The 19,557-nt window shown below is 53.2% G+C and overlaps 6 protein-coding genes across 6 annotated transcripts; 2 read left to right on the top strand and 4 right to left on the bottom strand.

The window, feature by feature from the left end:
* Positions 1-704: 704 nt before the first annotated feature.
* KD926_007042 (DNA-binding ATPase) lies at positions 705-6,661 on the top strand (the record flags this gene model as incomplete). Its single annotated transcript, XM_053100776.1, has 4 exons — positions 705-715; positions 815-832; positions 897-6,305; positions 6,364-6,661. The coding sequence occupies 4 exons, from the start codon at positions 705-707 to the stop codon at positions 6,659-6,661; spliced, it is 5,736 nt and encodes a 1,911-aa protein (XP_052960722.1).
* Positions 6,662-8,219: 1,558 nt separating this feature from the next.
* Positions 8,220-10,432, bottom strand: KD926_007041 (uncharacterized protein; the record flags this gene model as incomplete). The annotated part of the gene is made up of 2 exons (XM_053100765.1): positions 8,220-10,211; positions 10,382-10,432. The coding sequence occupies 2 exons, from the start codon at positions 10,430-10,432 to the stop codon at positions 8,220-8,222; spliced, it is 2,043 nt and encodes a 680-aa protein (XP_052960721.1).
* A 320-nt stretch (positions 10,433-10,752) lies between these two features.
* KD926_007040 (putative erythromycin esterase) lies at positions 10,753-12,108 on the bottom strand (the record flags this gene model as incomplete). Its single annotated transcript, XM_053100754.1, has 1 exon — positions 10,753-12,108. One exon carries the CDS (start codon positions 12,106-12,108, stop codon positions 10,753-10,755), a length of 1,356 nt encoding a protein of 451 aa, XP_052960720.1.
* A 236-nt stretch (positions 12,109-12,344) lies between these two features.
* Positions 12,345-13,734, top strand: KD926_007039 (uncharacterized protein; the record flags this gene model as incomplete). The annotated part of the gene is made up of 3 exons (XM_053100742.1): positions 12,345-13,299; positions 13,368-13,622; positions 13,682-13,734. The coding sequence occupies 3 exons, from the start codon at positions 12,345-12,347 to the stop codon at positions 13,732-13,734; spliced, it is 1,263 nt and encodes a 420-aa protein (XP_052960719.1).
* Positions 13,735-13,881: 147 nt separating this feature from the next.
* Positions 13,882-14,854, bottom strand: KD926_007038 (putative inositol phospholipid biosynthesis protein Scs3; the record flags this gene model as incomplete). Its single annotated transcript, XM_053100731.1, has 2 exons — positions 13,882-13,983; positions 14,054-14,854. 2 exons carry the CDS (start codon positions 14,852-14,854, stop codon positions 13,882-13,884), a joined length of 903 nt encoding a protein of 300 aa, XP_052960718.1.
* A 432-nt stretch (positions 14,855-15,286) lies between these two features.
* KD926_007037 (beta-glucosidase) lies at positions 15,287-18,387 on the bottom strand (the record flags this gene model as incomplete). The annotated part of the gene is made up of 9 exons (XM_053100720.1): positions 15,287-15,520; positions 15,594-16,452; positions 16,520-17,294; positions 17,354-17,376; positions 17,436-17,829; positions 17,893-17,945; positions 18,000-18,044; positions 18,105-18,247; positions 18,328-18,387. The coding sequence occupies 9 exons, from the start codon at positions 18,385-18,387 to the stop codon at positions 15,287-15,289; spliced, it is 2,586 nt and encodes an 861-aa protein (XP_052960717.1).
* Between the last annotated feature and the right edge of the window lie 1,170 nt (positions 18,388-19,557).

Genomic DNA, 19,557 nt, shown 5'->3' with positions numbered 1-19,557 from the left:
CAGCGAAAGAAGCCCCAATGATATAAACAGGCAGCGTGACCTCGAGCGCTCTCTTGTTGATACTTGAGTTACTGAGGTGACTGACGGATTCCGCTTTTCTGGCCCGTTGCTTTCTGCGGCCATCCCGACGACGCTGGACCTTTTGCGACTCTCCATTTTGAGAGTCGGTTCTAATTTAATATTTTTTTTTTTCTCTTCTCTTTTTTTATTTTTTTTTTTATTTGATTCTGATTGTATTATTTTATTACTTTACCCTTTTTTCCCCATTTTTCCAATTTTTCATCTACATCGTCATCGGCCCTCAGCTACTATATGATCGCGGGAATCTCCATCTCAACCACCAAATTCTTCTCTCTGCTCTCCCGATGACTGCCGGCTTCGCGACTCCCAGTAGTAAACTCATATTGCGCCGCCCTTTATTTCCCCTGCGCGTCTCGTGATTGGACCTATCCACTCTCCACTCTTCTTCTTCTTGTTCGATGGCGGTGACGGCGGTGTAACGCGGCTGTATTATTCTTTTATACCTTACAGCCACTGCTCCGACTACGACGACTACGACGATTCCCACGACCTGTTATTCTCTCTCTTTTCACTTGCATTTCACCCCGAAACTCGCTCGCCTCGAGTTGGTTTCTGGTGGAACTTTCCACTTCTCACCCTTTTCTCACATTTCTCTCCCCCCGTGAGAGGGGAATCTGCCAGCCATGACTTCCAGGTGAGTTTCTCTACAGTCTTAGTGTCTACGCGAAGAAAAAGTGGTAGACGGTAATACCCGTACATGTGTGACACGACGCTAACCGGTGTTGCGCGCTAGACTGGATCGCTTAGTCACGTGAGTATCTGTTAACATTCGAGCCCCCGTCGGGGAGCATCTGACTAATCATTGTGTTCTGTAGATTGCTGGAGACGGGCAGCACGCCTCTTATCCGTAACACGGCCGCCCAGCAACTGGCTGATGTTCAAAAGCAGCACCCTGATGAGCTCTTCAACCTACTGGGTCGCATTCTACCGTATCTCAGATCCAAATCGTGGGATACCCGCACGGCCGCGGCCAAGGCTATCGGTCTCATCGTCACCAATGCAGATGTCTTTGACCCGAACGAGGACGACGGTCTGCAGATCAAAAAGGCCGAAGACGATGATGACGATTTGGATGTCGATATCAAGGCCGAGGAAGAGCAACTCTCATCCGCGGAAGAGCCGTTGCTCCAGCTTGACCGCCTCGATCTGATCTCCATCCTCAGATTCGGCAAGCGGCTGCTGGGGAGTGCCGGCAAAGAATACGAATATTCGCTGGCCGCCCTAGATCCGGCCTCCCGGTTACAGCATCAGAAGAAAACACTAATCTCCAGACTGGGTCTCGCAGGGGAATACATCGAAGAAGAATTGATCGACGACAATGACCTGGTTCATAAGCCGGCGTCTGGGACGAAAGAGGTTCCTTCGCCCATTTCGCGTGAAAACAGCAACAGTAACAGTAACAACCACCACGGCATGAACTATCCTGCGGTAGCGTCGCCCGGTGAGGCTGCCAACGGTGAGGAGGCGGGTCTGAGCAAGCGGCAATTGAACCAGCTGAAACGAAAAAACAAACAGAGTGCGAAACTGGGTGCCAACAAAGTACGTTTGGTAGACATCTCCGCGCGACGGCCATCCGAGAACGTTACTACACCATCGACAACGACGCCCCACCCGATCAAGGCCGAGAATGGGGAGGAGCGGAATGGCGACTCGAAACCCGATTATTTCTCGCTCGATCGATCCAGCGCCGATGATGACTCAAAAATTGTCACGGAATTCAAGGGGGAGACTACACCCGCAAAGCCCATTATCCAGCCGGAGCTTGTCGACGAGGGTCCTAGTCCGATGTGGCCCTTTGATCCCATGTGTGATTTCCTGATGATCGACATCTTCGATCCGAACTGGGAAGTTCGTCACGGGGCGGCGATGGCTCTTCGTGAAGTCATTAGGGTGCAAGGTGCCGGTGCCGGTCGGGTTCGAGGGAAGACGCGAGCCGAGAATGATACCCTCAATCGCAAATGGTTGGATGATTTGGCATGCCGTCTTCTCTGCGTTCTCATGCTCGATCGCTTTGGAGACTATATCTCCGATAATGTTGTTGCTCCAATTCGCGAGACTGTTGGTCAAACGTTGGGTGCCCTTCTGTCCCAGCTCAGCACGCGCACAGTGATTTCCGTCTACAAGTGTCTCTACCGGATCATCATGCAAAAGGACCTGGACCTGGACCGTCCCATTTGGGAAGTTTGCCATGGTGGCATGATCGGTCTTCGCTATCTTGTAGCGGTGCGAAAAGACCTGCTCGTGAAAGATGCTAAACTTATGGATGGTGTCTTGGAGGCGGTTATGAAAGGCTTGGGAGACTATGACGACGATGTCCGTGCCGTGAGTGCTGCCACGTTGGTCCCCATTGCGGAAGAATTCGTCACCTCTCGACAGGGCACGCTGGGTCCTCTTATGACCATCGTATGGGACTGTCTCTCCAATCTGCAGGACGATTTGAGTGCCAGTACAGGGTCGGTGATGGATCTGCTAGCCAAACTCTGTACGTTCCGCGAAGTGCTCGAAGCGATGAAAACAAACGCAGCCGTCGATCCCGAGTCCTCATTTGGCAACCTCGTCCCTCGCCTCTACCCCTTCTTGCGACACACGATTACCAGTGTACGTTCTGCAGTGCTCCGAGCCCTGATGACATTCTTGAAACTCGAGGGCGAGGGTACCAACGAATGGGTCAATGGCAAAGCGCTCCGTCTCATCTTTCAGAACTTGTTGGTGGAGCGGAACGAAGGGGTCCTGAAGCTGTCTCTCCAGGTGTGGTCGGAGTTACTGAAGGCCCTGGAAACTCGTGGATTATTCAATTTGGAGGCCGAACTGTTGAACAATGTCCAGCCCCTCATCACATTGACTTTGGCACCTTTCGGTGTACCCCGTTATCCTATCCCCATGAACGCCTCCCTTTTCATCAAACCGTCCGGCTTGCCGTTCCCAACCAGCGCTGCTGCTCCTGCGAGATCCTCTCCAAGCTCAAATAACACTGGACCTGACGGGGCCAAGAAACGCGGGCGCAAGGTCGAAAAGAAGGAAATTCCACCACCTCCCTCGGCTCACAACGTTGATGGGCACATGCTCCAGGGTGACATTGACCTTGTCGGCGCGGATACGATGTTACGATCTAAGATCCACGCCTCCAAAGCCCTTGGAGAATTCCTCCATTTCTGGGACAAACATGGACTTTCAAATCTCTGGCCCTCTATTATTGAATGCCTCAACCACTCCGCATCGACTTCGCAACTCTCATCTGCCATGGTTATCGAAGAATATGCCAGGTTCGCCGGTCCCGGCGCTAAGTACACAGCTCAATTGTGTGAGAGGCTGCGCCCCATTGTGGAAGGAGACCGTCCACTGTGGTATAGCGATATTGCATGCTATCTCCATGTCGCCCGTGCACAGTGTCATTCATTGCTGAATGCCTTCCGGGACCATGGGCATGTCGCCGGATCAAGATTGCCTGTCTTAGCCGTTATCGTTCAAGGGGACCCCGAGGCTGGCCCGAGTGCGTTCTCTCTGTCCGATGCCGAAAAGGTGATCGGGCAAGACTTCGACCGGCTAAATAAGACCATGACGCCCATGCACCGGATGACTGCCACCCAGGTACTGACCGATACACGCTCAACGGCAGATAATGCAATCTCCGAGGCACGAAACGTCCGTGAGCAGCGAGACATGCGTGTCCGAGCCGCGGCAGCCGGAGCCTTGGTTGCTTTGCATGATATTCCCAAGAAGCCCACCCATCTCATCAAGGGAATCATGGACAATATCAAGAAGGAAGAAAACGCCGAGCTTCAGCAACGCTCTGCAACCGCGGTTGTTACACTAGTGGAGTACTACACGAATGCCGCCAAGAGAGGCCCCGTCGACAAAGTCATTGGAAACTTGGTCAAGTACTGCTGTGTGGACACGTCGGAGACCCCCGAGTTTCACCACAATGCCAGCCTCGACAAATCGATCCTATCACTTCGTAAGGAGGAAGATCGGCGCGATCATCCGGATGCGGCGAAATTCGAGAAGGAGGCAAAGGATGCGAGAATCATGCGTCGTGGTGCCAAGGATGCCCTCGAGCAACTCGCCGTCAAGTTCGGCGCAGGCCTTATGGAGAAAGTACCCAATCTTGCGGCTCTGATCGAACGTCCGCTCAAAGAAGCGCTCTCTGGCGACCTCCCCGCCGACATTCTTGATATTGGTAATGATCTGGGCCAGGAAGCTGTGGACGGATTGTCAACGCTTCGTGCCATTCTTCCCAAGTTCGACCCTGGTCTCTACCCCTGGGTGGTTGGTCTCATGCCAATCGTCGTCAAGGCCCTACAATGCGAGCTCTCCGTCATTCGTTACGCGGCTGCCAAATGTTTCGCCACGATATGCAGCGTCATTACGGTGGAAGGCATGACCATGCTGGTCGAGAATGTACTACCTACTATCAACAATGCCTTGGATGTTCATCACCGCCAGGGAGCCGTTGAGTGTATCTATCATCTCATCCATGTTATGGAAGACGGCATCCTACCTTACGTCATCTTCCTCGTCGTGCCTGTCTTGGGACGAATGAGCGACTCTGATAACGATGTGAGACTTCTGGCAACGACGTCTTTCGCGACATTAGTCAAACTTGTCCCACTGGAGGCCGGCATTCCAGACCCCCCTGGTCTCTCGGAGGAGCTGCTCAAGGGTCGTGAACGAGAGAGGAAGTTCATGTCACAGATGCTAGACGTGCGAAAGGTAGAGGAATTCCAGCTACCAGTCTCCATCAAGGCCGAACTTCGACCTTACCAGCAAGAGGGTGTCAATTGGCTTGCCTTCCTCAACCGCTACAATCTACATGGAATTCTCTGTGATGACATGGGTCTCGGTAAAACCCTTCAGACCATTTGTATTGTTGCTAGCGATCATCATATGCGCGCCGAAGAATACGCGCGAACGCAGGCGTCAGATTCTAGAAAGCTGCCGTCTTTGATTGTCTGTCCACCGTCTCTGTCTGGACATTGGCAGCAAGAGATCAAACAGTATGCCCCATTCCTCAAAAGCGTCGCATACGTTGGACCGCCGGTGGAACGTGCACGACTAAGAGGCGCTCTCGCGGACGCGGATATCGTTGTGACCTCGTATGACATTTGTCGAAACGACAACGACATTCTCAACCCCATCAGCTGGAACTACTGCGTGCTGGACGAAGGTCACTTGATCAAGAATCCCAAGGCGAAGGTCACTCTGGCGGTCAAGCGCATCGTCAGCAACCACCGGTTGATCCTCTCTGGTACGCCTATTCAGAACAACGTGCTGGAGCTGTGGTCTCTTTTCGACTTCTTGATGCCTGGATTCCTCGGTACAGAAAAGGTCTTCCTAGATCGCTTCGCCAAACCGATCGCGGCTAGTCGTTTCAGCAAGTCCTCCTCGAAGGAGCAAGAGGCTGGAGCACTAGCGATCGAGGCTCTGCACAAGCAGGTCTTGCCCTTCTTGCTGCGTCGTCTGAAGGAGGAGGTGCTTAACGACCTGCCTCCGAAGATCATCCAGAATTATTACTGTGACCCCAGTGAGCTCCAAAAGCGACTCTTTGAGGATTTCACCAAGAAGGAGCAAAAGGCCCTTACAAACAAGGTGGGCAGCTCCGAAAAATCTGACAAGGAGCACATCTTCCAAGCGCTGCAATACATGCGCCGTCTTTGCAACTCCCCGGCACTTGTCGTCAAAGAAGGCCACAAGCAATACAACGAGGTCCAGACCTATCTGAACCAAAAGAATTCCTACATCCGAGATATCTCCCACGCCCCTAAGCTCAGCGCTCTGCGCGACCTGATGCTCGACTGCGGTATCGGCGTTGATCCACCTAGCGAAGGTGATTTGGCTACCGGAGCCAGCTACGTTAGCCCACACCGAGCCCTGATCTTCTGTCAGATGAAGGAGATGCTGGACATTGTACAGAGTGAAGTTTTCAAGAAACTTCTTCCTTCTGTTCAGTATCTTCGCCTGGACGGTGGCGTCGAAGCAACCAAGCGTCAAGACATTGTCAATCGGTTCAACACAGATCCCAGTTACGATGTCTTGCTTCTTACGACCAGCGTGGGTGGATTGGGTCTGAACCTCACGGGAGCCGACACGGTTATTTTCGTGGAACATGACTGGAACCCGCAAAAGGATATTCAGGCCATGGACCGTGCCCATCGTATCGGACAAAAGAAGGTAGTCAATGTCTACCGATTGATCACTCGGGGAACGCTGGAGGAGAAGATTCTGAAGTAAGTTTTCGATTTCTAGCTTTTTTTTCTCTCTCTCGATACTAACAATCCCCTCTAGTCTCCAACGATTCAAAATCGACGTCGCATCCACAGTGGTCAATCAACAAAATGCCGGTCTCAATACCATGGACACAGACCAACTCCTGGATCTCTTCAATTTAGGCGAAACGGCCGACAATGCCGAGAAGCCCAGTGACACCGCCACAGGCAACGAGGTCGACATGGTCGACATCGACGGCGAAGTCAAAGAAAAGGGCAAGAAGGGCTGGCTCGACGATCTCGGAGAACTCTGGGACGATCGACAATACCAAGAGGAATACAATCTGGATTCATTTTTGGCCTCGATGAAAGGATGACGATGATGATATTACCTGATTTTCTTTTTCTTTTTCTCTCCTGCTCTGCTTTCTACTCATGTATTTTTTTTTTCTTGGTGGCTGGCTTTCTCTTTTCATCGGTTTTTTTATGTCTAATACTTATTATCTATTTTATGTCCGCTTTCCTTGTGTTATCATCTCCGTCAACAAACAGATATGGATGGCCTGGGAGTTTTGCGTTTTTGTCCCCCTTTTCTCATCTTATGATCCTGTATTCTCTTCTTTTTTTCATCTTGATATCTTCCTGTAATTTTACTCATTACGTTACACTTGTGGCATTACCTACCATACCCTGGAACGGAGAAATAAAAAAACAAGACCCCAACCAACACTGGTACCAATTAATCCAACCACCCATCGAAGAAAATCACAGATAGAGGGCAAACAAGGACATCCACAAGAAAGGAAGAGAAAAAAGAAAAAAAAAAAAAAAACCAAGAACCAAATGAGCAAGTTCCACGGTTGATTAGAACCACACAGATGTTCCTTTCCCCTTCTCGTTATTTGGTATCGATCGATCGTCCTTTGTCTTTCCTCTTCATCCTATCGATCTATCTTTCTATTCATTCCTCTATCTATTGATCTTTAGAGTTTAGAGTAGTCTCGGAGCATGCATCGCCTTGGTGCTTTTTTTTTTTTTTTTGGTGTTTCTGTTTCAATCTCCGCTTTTATATTCTCATACATTTGGATTCCTTTTTTTTAACCCCGTAAGGTTGGGCAGCTAGGTAGATAGATTGATGGACACAACTACGAACTGCGAACTCTTACTAAACACAAAGAAAAACCAATTGATTCAGTTCAGTTCAGTTCAGTACGAAGATGTAAAAGACAACATGGAACCAAATCTGACAGGTAACCATGTAGAACGGCTCATTCATCCAACACACAAACAAGTTCGGAAGAAAAAACCAAAGAACTGCATCTGTTATCTATCTGTAATCAGATCTGTATGGCTGGTTTCATGCTCATGAATAGATAGAAAAGAAGATGGAACAAGTTAATCAATTTCTTGATACAAATTGCAAATTGCAAATTAAACAAGACAAAACGGACAAGATGGTCGTTACCAAGTCAACAAATCACCAACATCGAATTAAGAAAGGAAAAAAAAAGTCAATCCATGTCATGCAGTCCTTCATCCGATTCACCCAGACAAGGCAAACATGGAGTAGAAAGAGTCAAATTAACTGGAAGAAAAAAGGAAACGCATCCAACGCCGTCCAGTGAATATTGCATTCCGGATGCATCCAAGCGCCTGCGTGAGAAGTAGAAAGCAAATCGAAGACCCAATCCCAGAGATATCAAATCCGATGAAGTAAGTACATGGGTCAGTCTGGAGACTGTCGGGTCAATGGAGATAAAATGTACGGGATGAAAAAGAAACACCATTCACTGGGAAAATCGAAGGGGTAGAAAAAGAAATCTTGGAATGCGGTATGGCTATGTGCGGTTTAAAAAGAAGCTGAAAAAAAAATTTTCGTGAATGCATATGGGCTGGTCATGTCCCAATCTTGTTCATCTGAGAATTGATGGACAATCAAGGACGGTTCTTGGGTCGAGAGAGCATATTCATACGGCTCATGCTCAGAATGCCACGACTCCTCTGGCGAGCACTGGCCGGGGTCCCAGATCGACTAACACTCGAGGACGACCGCATGGGGGTGTGAGTCCGAGCCTTGGTAGGACTAGGAGTGGGCATCTTGGTGGGAGACGGGGAGCTCAGCTTGACTCTCTTGGTGCTACGAGCCCCGGAGGGAGACTCGACCGGCGGCACGTTCTCGGCCTCGGCCTCGTCTTCGGTGGCCCGGTGCCGTTTCTTGTTTCTAATGCCGTGAGGAACGCCGGCGACATCGGGGGCGGAAGTGGTAGTAACAGGAGCAGCATCTGAGGGGCTAACCTGACGGATAGAATGCTTGGCTTCGGCGTTCGCTGACTTGGAAACCGCGTGGTCTGGAGTCAAGACTGGCAAAGTGGGATAAACGATATTCGAGATAGGCGGAGGCATCACTGCGGGGGTTTTAGAGGGGGAGGGAGACGCTTCGGCCGCAGGGGAGCGAGTGCTAGCTGAGAACTCGACGCGCTTCTTAGGCGAAGGAGTCTGAACAGGATCTTCCGACGCGTCCCGCGATGATCCCACCAGCATCTTGGATTCGAAGTCCGGCGCTGCCACATGAGTCCCAGCTGCAATCTTGGAAGGGTCCTTGGAGAACAGAGGCTGGTGGTTGCGGCGGAGAATCGATCTGAGGTTGGACAGGGACGGGATGTTGGTCTTGAATCGGGGGTTGAAATCGGTTCTGGGCGTGCGCGGAGCGGTGGGCTGATTCAACGACGGAGACCGTGCTAGAGAGGGGATCATGGACGCCCGAGGGGGCTTGATGCTCGTGTAGGTGGCGCGCGCCGCAGAAGCCGCAGTCGGGGTCATCAGCGAGTTGCGCACAGCCGACCGTGGACGGACATGAGCGGGCTTGCTAGGAGTACGAGGCTCGCTTTCAGTGGGCCGGTGCGTAGATGTGTCGTCAGTCTTAACATGTTTCACGCGTTTGGCGCTGGCCGACACGGCCGACACGGCGGGCACGGCAGCAGGCTTGGTCGGGGTCGCCTTGGCGGGCGATTTCTTGTCCGACTCATCCAGACGTGCCTTGGAGTTGGTCCGCTTGAGAGTCTTCTGGACAGGCTGGAAGCGTCCGGGGGTAGCACGGAAAGCGGACGCGTGGCCGGCAATCGAGTCCATTTTCTTGAACTCGGCCATGTGAGCATTGCTGAAGCGATTGGTTTTGCCCTTGGGGTGCGCGATTCTTCGGTCGCCGGCCTGTTGGTCGTCGGCCTTCTGCGAAGCGGCCTCTTTCTGGTCCACGGTCATCTGAGACTTGATTTTGGCGACATCCTCGCGCACACTCTCCATAAGTTTCTTAGCTTCGTCACTGAGCTGCGACTCATGGCAGGAGAATTTGAATTCGAAGCCGGGCGTACCGAAGCTGGTGGACGCGGGCGAAGGTCGAGCCTTGGAGGGAGTATCCTGTCCCAGGGACTCCTTCACAGGTTTGCCCTCTGCATCCTTCTTGACAGGATTGAAGCCCAGGATCAAGCCCGAGTCGGCCTGTTTGGTGGTACTCTGGTGAACTTTGCTGGGGTGCATCTCCTGGTGAGGCGGGCGAGTGAGCACGCTAGTGGGGGTCTGGGCCACAGGGGTCTTTTGGGAGGGAGTCTTCTGAGACGGTGTTTTTTGAGAGGGAGTTTTCTGCGCGGGGGTTGCTTTTAGAGGCGACCCGCGATTCACAGCAACCGAAGGAGTAGTGGCGGTCTTAGGCTGGGGAGGAGCTGCTTTGAGAGGAGTGCGGAGATTGGTAGAAGAAGTAGAGGATGTGGCAGCCTTGGGCTCGGGCTGGGGAGGAGCGTCAACAACGGGGGTCTCGTCGCGCTCCATCACGGCGGGGAGTGTGGTGTGGGTATTAGTAGTAGTGTTCTGGTCGTCGTTGCTAGTGGGATTGTTGTTGTTATTGTTGACGGGGTCAACAGGCAGCTGCGGTTCCTAAATTAAGGAGCGAGATCAGCATGGTGTAAAGAGTCATGCAAGGGCCGCGAAGAACTGAAAGCATAAATCGCTGCGGTGGGATGATGGTGGGTGGGTGAGGCGAAAGTGAGGTTGGCGGTTGGCGGTTGGCGGTTGTCCGGGGGGAATGTGGGCGAACGCCTTCTTACCTCGGAGGAAGCCTGACGGCTGCGCAGACGCGCAGATCGGCGAACCACCATTGTGAGGGGACAGAAATGGAATGGAACGCGAGGATGGAGTCGATTCTAAAAATGAGGATGAGAGCGCAATTGACGGGACGTGGCGTGAACGAGGCAAACGGAGGGAAAGAGGGAGAGAGGAGCGCGCAAGGGAGAAAACAACAAAAGTCGAGGGTAAACAAATAATGCCGGGCGGTGAGTTGACGTCATTATGTTGCTGATTCATCCCACAGTTGTGCATCTTATTCATGCGTCATAATTCATTAACTATCACTAACTATCATTAACTAACTATCCGTACTCTCCTCCCATTACATGTCGTCCATTACTCCGTACATCCTCTACTCTCCAAATGGATACGTCTCCTCACTCCCCAACGCCGTTTTCGGTTGCACCGTATCCAACGACTGGACTGCCACCGTCTGATCGAACCAGATATAAGCATCGAACTGATTATGCAACTCCGCCTGGGAGTAATGCGACAGCTTCTCCGTCTCCGGCCGATAGATGACCCCAATAAACCGCTCCAGGCGCTCCGAATCGGTCTCCATCGCCACCGCCAGCTTCGGGTCGATCTTGCCGGGTCGCAGATCCAGCCAGAAGCTGGGAATCCCCGTATCGTGCGCCACGCGCTCCCAGCTATCAGCCCGCGACGGCCGCACGGTCATCACCTGCATATCGTCGTCCCATGCGTGCGCGGCCACCACGGTACCAGTGTGCGTCCCGCAGCCTATCAGGGCGACGTTCTCGCGCCCGAACTGCTCGCGACACAGCTGCCCCAGGTTCACCTCGTCGCGCCGCCGACCCATCCCCGTATACCGGGCGTCGCCGCAGTGCGAGTTGTGCGCCCACACCACGACCTTGGCCCCGGGCTTGGAGCGCCGGAGCCGCTGCAGGGCGTCGACCATATGGGTGTCGCGCAGCGTCCAGGACGCCGTGGAGCTGTAGTACATCGCCTTGTAGTAGCGTTCGGCGTCCCGCACCAAGTACGCGTTCTGCTCGCCGCTCAGGTACTCGTCGCCGTTGTGGGGGTTCGCAGCGTACTGCACGCGCTTGTCCAGCAGGTCGCGCAGCATCTTCACCACCGCGGACTCGCAGTCCTGCATCCCCCGGATGGCTGTGAGTCCGTAGGCGGCGGGATCCTCGACCCACGGCGCCAGACAGCTGTAGCGGAGACGTGCAGTGTTCGCGGCATCCGGGTCCACGCGGTCCAGGTACCGGATCACCGAGTGCATCGATTCCCCTATGCTGTACATGTCTAGACCGTAGAAGCCGGCGTTCTGGTCCTTCGGGACCTGCGCGTTGCGGTTGCGCATCCATTCCACGAGCGTCTGCGTCTCGCGATTGCGCCACATCCAGGTGGGAAATCTGCCGAAGGGCTCGTAGTCGGGTGCGCGTTTGCCGATGGAGGCCTGGGGTCCGGGTCGTCGTCGGACGTAGCGATCGATCACTTCGGCGTCCGGCCAGTCGGCCTCGACGGCAACCATGGTGAATCCGTGATGCTCGATCAACCGCTTCGTGATCTCGGCTCGCGCAGAGTAAAATTCCGACGTCCCATGGCTGCCGTCGCCCAGAAGAACGACGGAATAGTCGCCGAAGCCGTCGAAATGCGAGGCGAAATCGGGGTCCTCGATGGGTGGCAAGGGACGAGCTGCCGCGGTGAGAAGTCCCTGGAGCTTTTCTGACGCCATACGCATGGAGATAAAGGAGTGAGCGCACTTAACAAGCCTTTCAGAACGTTCGTATCTCTAGTGTACCTGAAGGTACCTAAATACCTTACTGAATGGGGGAGTTTCATTAGTAGCGATGAAGTCATTCGCAGCACGATCATTATGACTTCACTGGTGTCAACACCCACGTCACAACTCAACCGCACGACAGATTTGATAATAAAATCAAAATACTAGTTATAGAAGTAAAAGCAAGTTCTACAATGCTCCCAACCAAGTCTACCCCGAAAATCCCTCCACTAATTCCTGCACGTATCCATTTCCATCTCCCGCTGCATCCCCGCTGGAATAGCACGACTAGCCATAGTAGCAGCAGCAAAAGTACCATGAGCGTTCACAGCTCGCCCCGCCTCCGACGCTTCCAGCAAGCGCAAGAATCCATCTACGGCGACTTCAATTCCATCTCGGACCCCAGGCACTGGTCCCCGCCTCCGAACTTAGGCGGCCATCGCGGCCGATACCTCTGGACCGACGCATTTGGCGTGATCAATTTCCTCACACTGCACCGGGAGACCGCATTGCAGCAGACCTCCCCCGTACCAAACGACAGATACCTTATCCTTGCCTGCCGCCTCGTCGAGACAGTTCACGAGATTCTCGGACGTACGCGCGACGGACTCAACCGACTCCCCGGCGCAACAGACACCAATCCTTTAGGCGGGGGTCTTCGTATCGGAAAGCCAGACGCGACAGGCCCGGACGCCGAAGGCCAGTATCACCACTATCTAACGGTGTGGATGTTTGCGCTGAACCGTCTCTCCCTGGCGACGGGCGATCCGATATACAATCGACAAGCGGTGGCGCTGGCACAGGTTATCCATCCGCGGTTCTTTGTGGGTCGCGAATCCGCCCGGCCGCGCATGGTGTGGAAGATGGCGGTGGATTTGTCGGCGCCGATGGTGGTTTCGGAGGGGAATTTGGACCCTGTTGATGGATATGTCGTGTTTAGGCTGTTACAGGCGGCGGCAAAGCAGGCAGGGGAAGGGATTGTGTTGGCGGATGAGATCGTGGATTATAGGCGCATCATGCGCAGGAGGGGAGAGCACTATGTGTCTGAGGATCCGCTGGATCTGGGGATGACGATGTGGACGGTCCATTGGTTTGTGGAGAAGGAGGAATGGGCGACAAGATTGGCGGGTCAGGCAGATGAGCGAGTTGGTAGGTTGAATCCGCTGCCCGGTGTCCTGTGGTGAGGTGATTATCGTAGGAGCTAATGTGTAATATAGACGATCTGTTTGAAGTCGAGCGCTACTTCGAGCGGAGCATCAAGTCTCGTCTGGCATTCCGCGAATTCGGCACCTGCTTGGGTCTTCAGTGCATTTCGGAGCAGTTGTCGGAGAAAGAGGGAGCCGTGGATCTCAAGGCGCATGCCGACTCCATTCTGGACTTCTGGGAACCATACATGGAGCAGTCACTTGGGACGCCGGAGGATCTGCGGCCCATAACAAAGGTCATGTATGCATCGGCGTTGCTGCCAGGAGGTGAGTAGTTGTGTTGTGTGCCCTGTTGTAGATGGTGAGCTAATGCTAAGACTGCGTAGCATTTCGCCACGGATATTTAGGTCCAGAGCCTGTCCCTAATCGGGAAACGTAGATGAAACAGAACTGTATATAAATTCATGATAGTATTCTACAATATGCATCATTCGTTCAGCACATGAACCTCTATGCTGGGAACAAGAACTCCTGAAATCTTCTATAACCGACAGGGAGCAAGACCATGAGATCATATATATGCTAGTTATACACCCGGAAGGCCTACCGCGTCTCTCCAGGGGGTATTTCGTCGCGGGAGGATATAGATGGTATAGACGGTTCCAAGGGCAATCAGGAGTCCCGTCAACTAGTTCACAGTTAGCCAAGTCCAAGGGAGCAATTCCCCACAGCAAAGAAGATAAAATAGAAATAAATACCTTCTCAAACCACGTATGGAACCAGATAGCAGTCATCAGAAGCATCCACCAGCCCAAGCCAGAAACCACCCACGCAAACCGAACCGACAATTTCTTAAGCGCGACAGACGACTCGTCTCCATTGTCAGCCTTCTTGACTCCACCATTCTCCGACGCCAGCGCCCCGAGTGTTTCGAAAACCAGCATCGACGTCGCCAACACCAGCATGAACACATGCCCGCTCACGTCGTGACCGCCTCGCCAAGATCCGCCGGCCGATTTGCACGCCGCGGCCGTGAACAACGTATGGAGAGTCGGCGAGTTCTCGCCCTCGGCCAGCGGAACCGCGCGCTCACATTTCCCGCCCGTGAACACGAAACTGCGATCGATGACAGCTGGTCCGAAGAACCACTGCGTCGTCAGATACCAGACTAGGGTGGCCAGGGCGTATCGGGCGATGGCCTGGCCGATTCGTCGCGGTTGGTGGCTCGAGGGGGCCGCGTAAGAGGGGAGGGTGAAGAGTAGGAGAGAGAATGCCAGGGTGGTCCATAGCCATCCGACCTTGACGAAGTAAACGTTGAAGATGTTGTCCTTGCGAGCAAAGTAGTTGACAGGCGGTTGTGGCAGGTTCAGGTCAGCGGCGATCGTAGGAGCCAAGGGGCCGGTATGGTCAATGGCATGATCCCGGGAGCCCTGGGCTGTCGGAGAGAGGACGGAGAATAGCGAGCCGACAATCAAGGTTACTGGATAGACAAGAAGTGCCGTCGCTGGTGGTTGATAGGGTCGCGTTGTTGTCGTGGGGGGTTTGTCGGATGAGGACATGTTTATTTTTTCTCGTTTTCCCTCCTTTTTTGCTCTGTCGTGACACCCCAGTGGACAATAAGTGTGTTGTAATTCCTTCTATTGAGAATTTTAAAGCGAGAATAAAAGGACAATGTTTCAATTGGTTCGCTAAGGGCAATGGTCTGTAACGCCGGTGGACAAGAGATGGACAGAGAGCGAAAGGCACGACGAAAGGAAGACTTGGAAGCGCCCAGAGAATGACGTCGCTGCTCACCGCCTACCACTTCGTCTACAAGGCTACATCATACAATGATCTATAGAGAACAAGAAACAGAACGAGAAAATTTATGGTAATATCGAAGTAAGTTGATTAATCACTAATCCCTAATATCTAAAATACTAGTCATTATTCAAAACATGTACATCACAAGTCATAAACCCTGTACAGATCGTCTCGTCTCGTCTATTCCTCTAAGCCACCACGGGCAATGAAACCTGCAGCGGCAGCTTCCGCGAAGAGCTTCCAACGAAGACCTTCTTGGGGTACTTGGTGATCACCCAGTCCTGGGCTGCAACGTCCCAGTTGGATAGATCACGGCGGGTGAGCGTGGTAGACCACACAACCTGCTGCGAAGCACCCAGGCGAACTCGCTCGAACTTGCGGAGCACCTTCCGGGGCTCGTTGGGGCCACCCAGAGAGACATACTATAGATAACAAGCGGTAAGCTTCAAGATTATCCCCGATCACTGTCATTTCAGAGATTCATATCTAACTTACCAGCTGAGGTACCTCGTCGCCGGCAACGTGGCCAGTGTTGGTAATCTTGACCGAAACCCGAACCAGGTCTTCGTACAGGCCGGGGTTACCTCCAGGACCGCCACTAGCGGGCAGAAGGTCTTGAGGCGAGCCATCGGTGGCGTCCTCGGGGATGTACTGCGAGTCCTTCCATCCGTAGTGGGGATCGCTCGAAGACTCCTTCAGGTCGGTAGAGTTAAGCCACGGGTAGATATACTCGTGGATTCTCTCGTGCCCATCGGGGTAGACGAGTTCCGAGGCCTCGTCGGTCCTACCGAAAGTTTGGGCGGCCTTCGTCTTGCCAGAGGTGGGGGTGTACTTGGATGCATTCAAGGATTGAATCTGCAGGCCCGAGTACTCAAACTTCGTGTAACTGAGACCAAATCCAAACTCATAAATGGGAGTCTCGTTGCGCTTGTCGAAGTGGCGGTAGTCAATGAACACACCCTCCTCGAAGTTCTCCTGGGGCGGCCCATTGCCGTTGTTGGGCTTCGTTACCAAGGGAGCGCCGTACGACTCGCGGTTCTTGCCCCAGGTGAAGGGGGTCTTGCCGCCAGGGTTGACATCTCCGTAGAGCACGTCGGTCAGAGAGTTTCCAGACTCCTGGCCAGGCAGACCAGCCCAGAGGATACCGGTGACGTTGGGGTGGTTGTACCATTCATCGACCAGAACGGGGCCAACGGAGTGGATGACGACGACGGTGTTGTTGCAGTTCTGAGCCGCGGTCTTGATCAAGTTGTCACCGTTCTTCCAGAGAGTGAGGTTCTTGCGATCTCCTTCGTTTCCATCAACGCTGATGAACCCTTCACCTGCATCGGCGTTGACGAAAACAAGAGAAACACTATGGTGGCATGTTAGCTATGTGCTCGCTCACGGGATAGCATCACTAGATCATTTTCGGCACTCACCTGGACAGTGAGGCGAGCTTAGCCACCTTGTCCAGAGCCCAGTTCTGGGTGATGGAGAACACGTTACCGCGACCTTGGAGAACCTTGTTCTGGATAGCCTGCTCGGGGGTCACAAGATAAGGGAATTCCGCAGTTCCGCTACCCCAAGCCATGGCGAGGGTTCCGTTATCGCAACCACGGTCGTCGCAGCCGTTAGCACCCCAGGCATTGGAGCCGGCATCTTCTCCGATAATGGCAACCTTCTTCTCCTTGCCGGTCAGCGGAAGAGCGTTCTTGTTCTTCAAGAGGACGATGCTGTCAGCGCCCACGCGACGGATAATGTCCTTATGGTCACGCTGCACATCCACAAATTGGTTGACTCTCTCGTAAGCACCCTCCGAAACCGCGTCGTGTTCGAATCCGTACTCGTCTCTGGTCCAGGAGCTGAAGTTGGGAGGGGTGTGAAGACGATCGCGGCCGACCTTGTAGTAAGCAGCCATGATACGGACAGCCATGTCATCCACACGCCACTGGGGAATGGTGCCGTTGAGGACTCCGACTGTCAGGTTCGTGCCCCAGAACGAAGTGCCGTCGTTGAAGCTAATATCGCCAGGCATCGACATATCCAAACCAGCCAAGGCAGAGCCGACACCGCTGTGGTGTGCACTCCAGTCGGTCATGACGAAGCCCTGAAATCCAAGCTCGGCCTTCAGGAGTTTGTTCAGGGTCTCGCTGTTCTGACAGCCATAGCTGTTGTTGATCTGATTGTAGGAACACATGACGGCACCCACGCCAGCTATCAATTGAATTATTAGCAACGCAAACTCTCTGAGATCAACCAAAAAAATAGCTTACCGCGCACAGCATCGGCAAATGGCCTGTAGAAGTTAGCGTGGAGGCCTTGGAATTGGCAAATGATATGAATGAGAATGCTCACCAGAGGTACAACTCGTGCATGGTCTTATCGTCCAAGTTTGAGCTTACGGTGTCGGAAATGTTGAACCCGTAGCCAGCAGCCTCGGGAACCTGACGGAAGTGCTCCTGCTCGTTGGCAATAAAGTGCTTCGCGGTTGCAATGACACCCGCATCCTGGATGCCCTTGATGGTCTCTGCGAAGAGCACACCGGAGAGGGCTGGGTCGGGAGAGAAACCCTCCCAGTTTCGGCCGCCATCAGCGTGTCTACCGAGAGGGCCAGAGGCAGGTCCCAGCTGCACATCAATACCCTTGTCGCTAAATTCCTGTCCCATTGCCTTACCACGCAGGTAGGCAAGAGACTTGTCCCAGGTCGCAGCGACGTTCACACCCGCGGGGAATGCGGAATTGTAATCCGCTGTAACCGTTAGGGTTAGCTATTCACACCTATGCCACAGCAAACAATATCCATATAACTTACAAAATCGAATTCCCAGGGGGCTGTCCTGCAAGCACAGGCTCAACAGTCCGAGTCTACCATACAAAGTCAGCTTTCAGGAGTTTACAACAGATTGGATGAATGCTCACCTAGGCACACTTCCCGTCTGACCGACACACTTCTCCAGCTGCCATCTGGGGGTCTGTCAGCTCTACATTTCAAGATTGGCACCGCAGTACTTCTTGATCACCTACCCAGAACCCGTCGTGAGGTTAACCTTTTCGGCCAACGTCATCTGAGACACAAAGTCGACAGCGCGCTTGTAGGACTCGGCCCACTCTCCCTGGCCATTGGCCCATGGGGAAGGGTAGTAAGGGGGAGAGGAAGCTAGGTCATCCTATACGAGGTTATTAGGATACCGTCCGCATCCAGGTAGAATTGACCTGACGAAAGGAGAAAAGGCGGGGGGCTCTGTACCTGAGCACTGACCACCGAGGCAGCAGTCAAAGCCGCCGCCTCGAACCAACCGAACTTCATCGTCGCGGGGAAGTAGAAAGAGAAACAATCAACCGCGCAACAGGTGCAGAAGGATGGGAGCGATAAGGGGGAAAGAAGGGAGACGAGGGAGGGGAGGGCGGCGATATTAATAACAAAACAGGAGAACAGGAACGCCACCCAACGAAGGGGGAAATTTACGTGCATCGCGAGACAGTCGGACGGATCATTTGTATGTACGACGGGAGTACACTGGAACAGTGGAACTACAGGCAGCGTTCCCCACAGTATGCAGCATAGTCTAGTTAGTCTAGTTAATGTCGAGGGAGGCAGGAAAGACCCGCCGGCAGCGAGAAGTTTGGAACGGTAGGTATGGTGATCGACATGGGGGAGCCAGATCGAGCAAGTGCCAGGCTGCCAGGATGGACTAGCAAACTAGCAGACGAGTAGACCAGCGGATGGGTTCCATGTGGTGACCGGTTTGAGGCATCCGACGGCATCATTTGTTGGCCATGAGGTAGTACTGGTGAATAATGGCTATGACTTATGATCACGACACGTTCTCCGGGCGAATCCAGGCCAACTGCAACGAGGCAGTCGGCCCTTCATTGGCCTCTACCAGAGAGAGCAGAGTCATTCCTCTTGGCGGCATCTCCAGCCCCGCAAAGGGCGAGGTTGTTTGGGGATGGAATTGAAGATGCGCAGGAGGAACTAATGGAAAGACCCTGTTACACCCTCCATACACTCAGGAGGTAAGGTCCCATACATTCCGACGCGCTCCTCCACAGTGCATCGGACAGGATCGATCGGCTATGCGGAATTCCTGGCCGGCTCTAGATCATGGATTCTGAGCTCTGGTATGAAACCCGATTGAAGATATTGAATTCAATCTTTATGATCAATCTGATTATTGGATACGCAGTACGATACACGGCAATACGCAACTGCCGTTTCCGGGGAAGGCGGCCTTAGGCTCCCATAGAGCTGACTAATCGATGCATTGACGAGAGAAACAAACAAGTCGCCAACAACAATGATGTTACCGTCTCACTCGACGGATGCAATCAGTAATACCCCGCAGCTAGATTCTCCTCCTCGGTCAGGGCAAGCGAATTGCAGCATGGCCTGACCGCAGACGGAGTATGGATGTCTTGGATAGCTAGACTGTGTCTGCCGGCCCTTGCGGACCGTCCGCAAGGGCCGCAAATTTCG

Source organism: Aspergillus affinis, assembly GCF_023601865.1.
Source record: "Aspergillus affinis strain CMG 70 chromosome Unknown NODE_3_length_628324_cov_86_750800, whole genome shotgun sequence".
Taxonomy (NCBI): Eukaryota; Fungi; Ascomycota; class Eurotiomycetes; order Eurotiales; family Aspergillaceae; genus Aspergillus; species Aspergillus affinis.
This window is presented reverse-complemented; position numbering and strand designations above follow the sequence as displayed.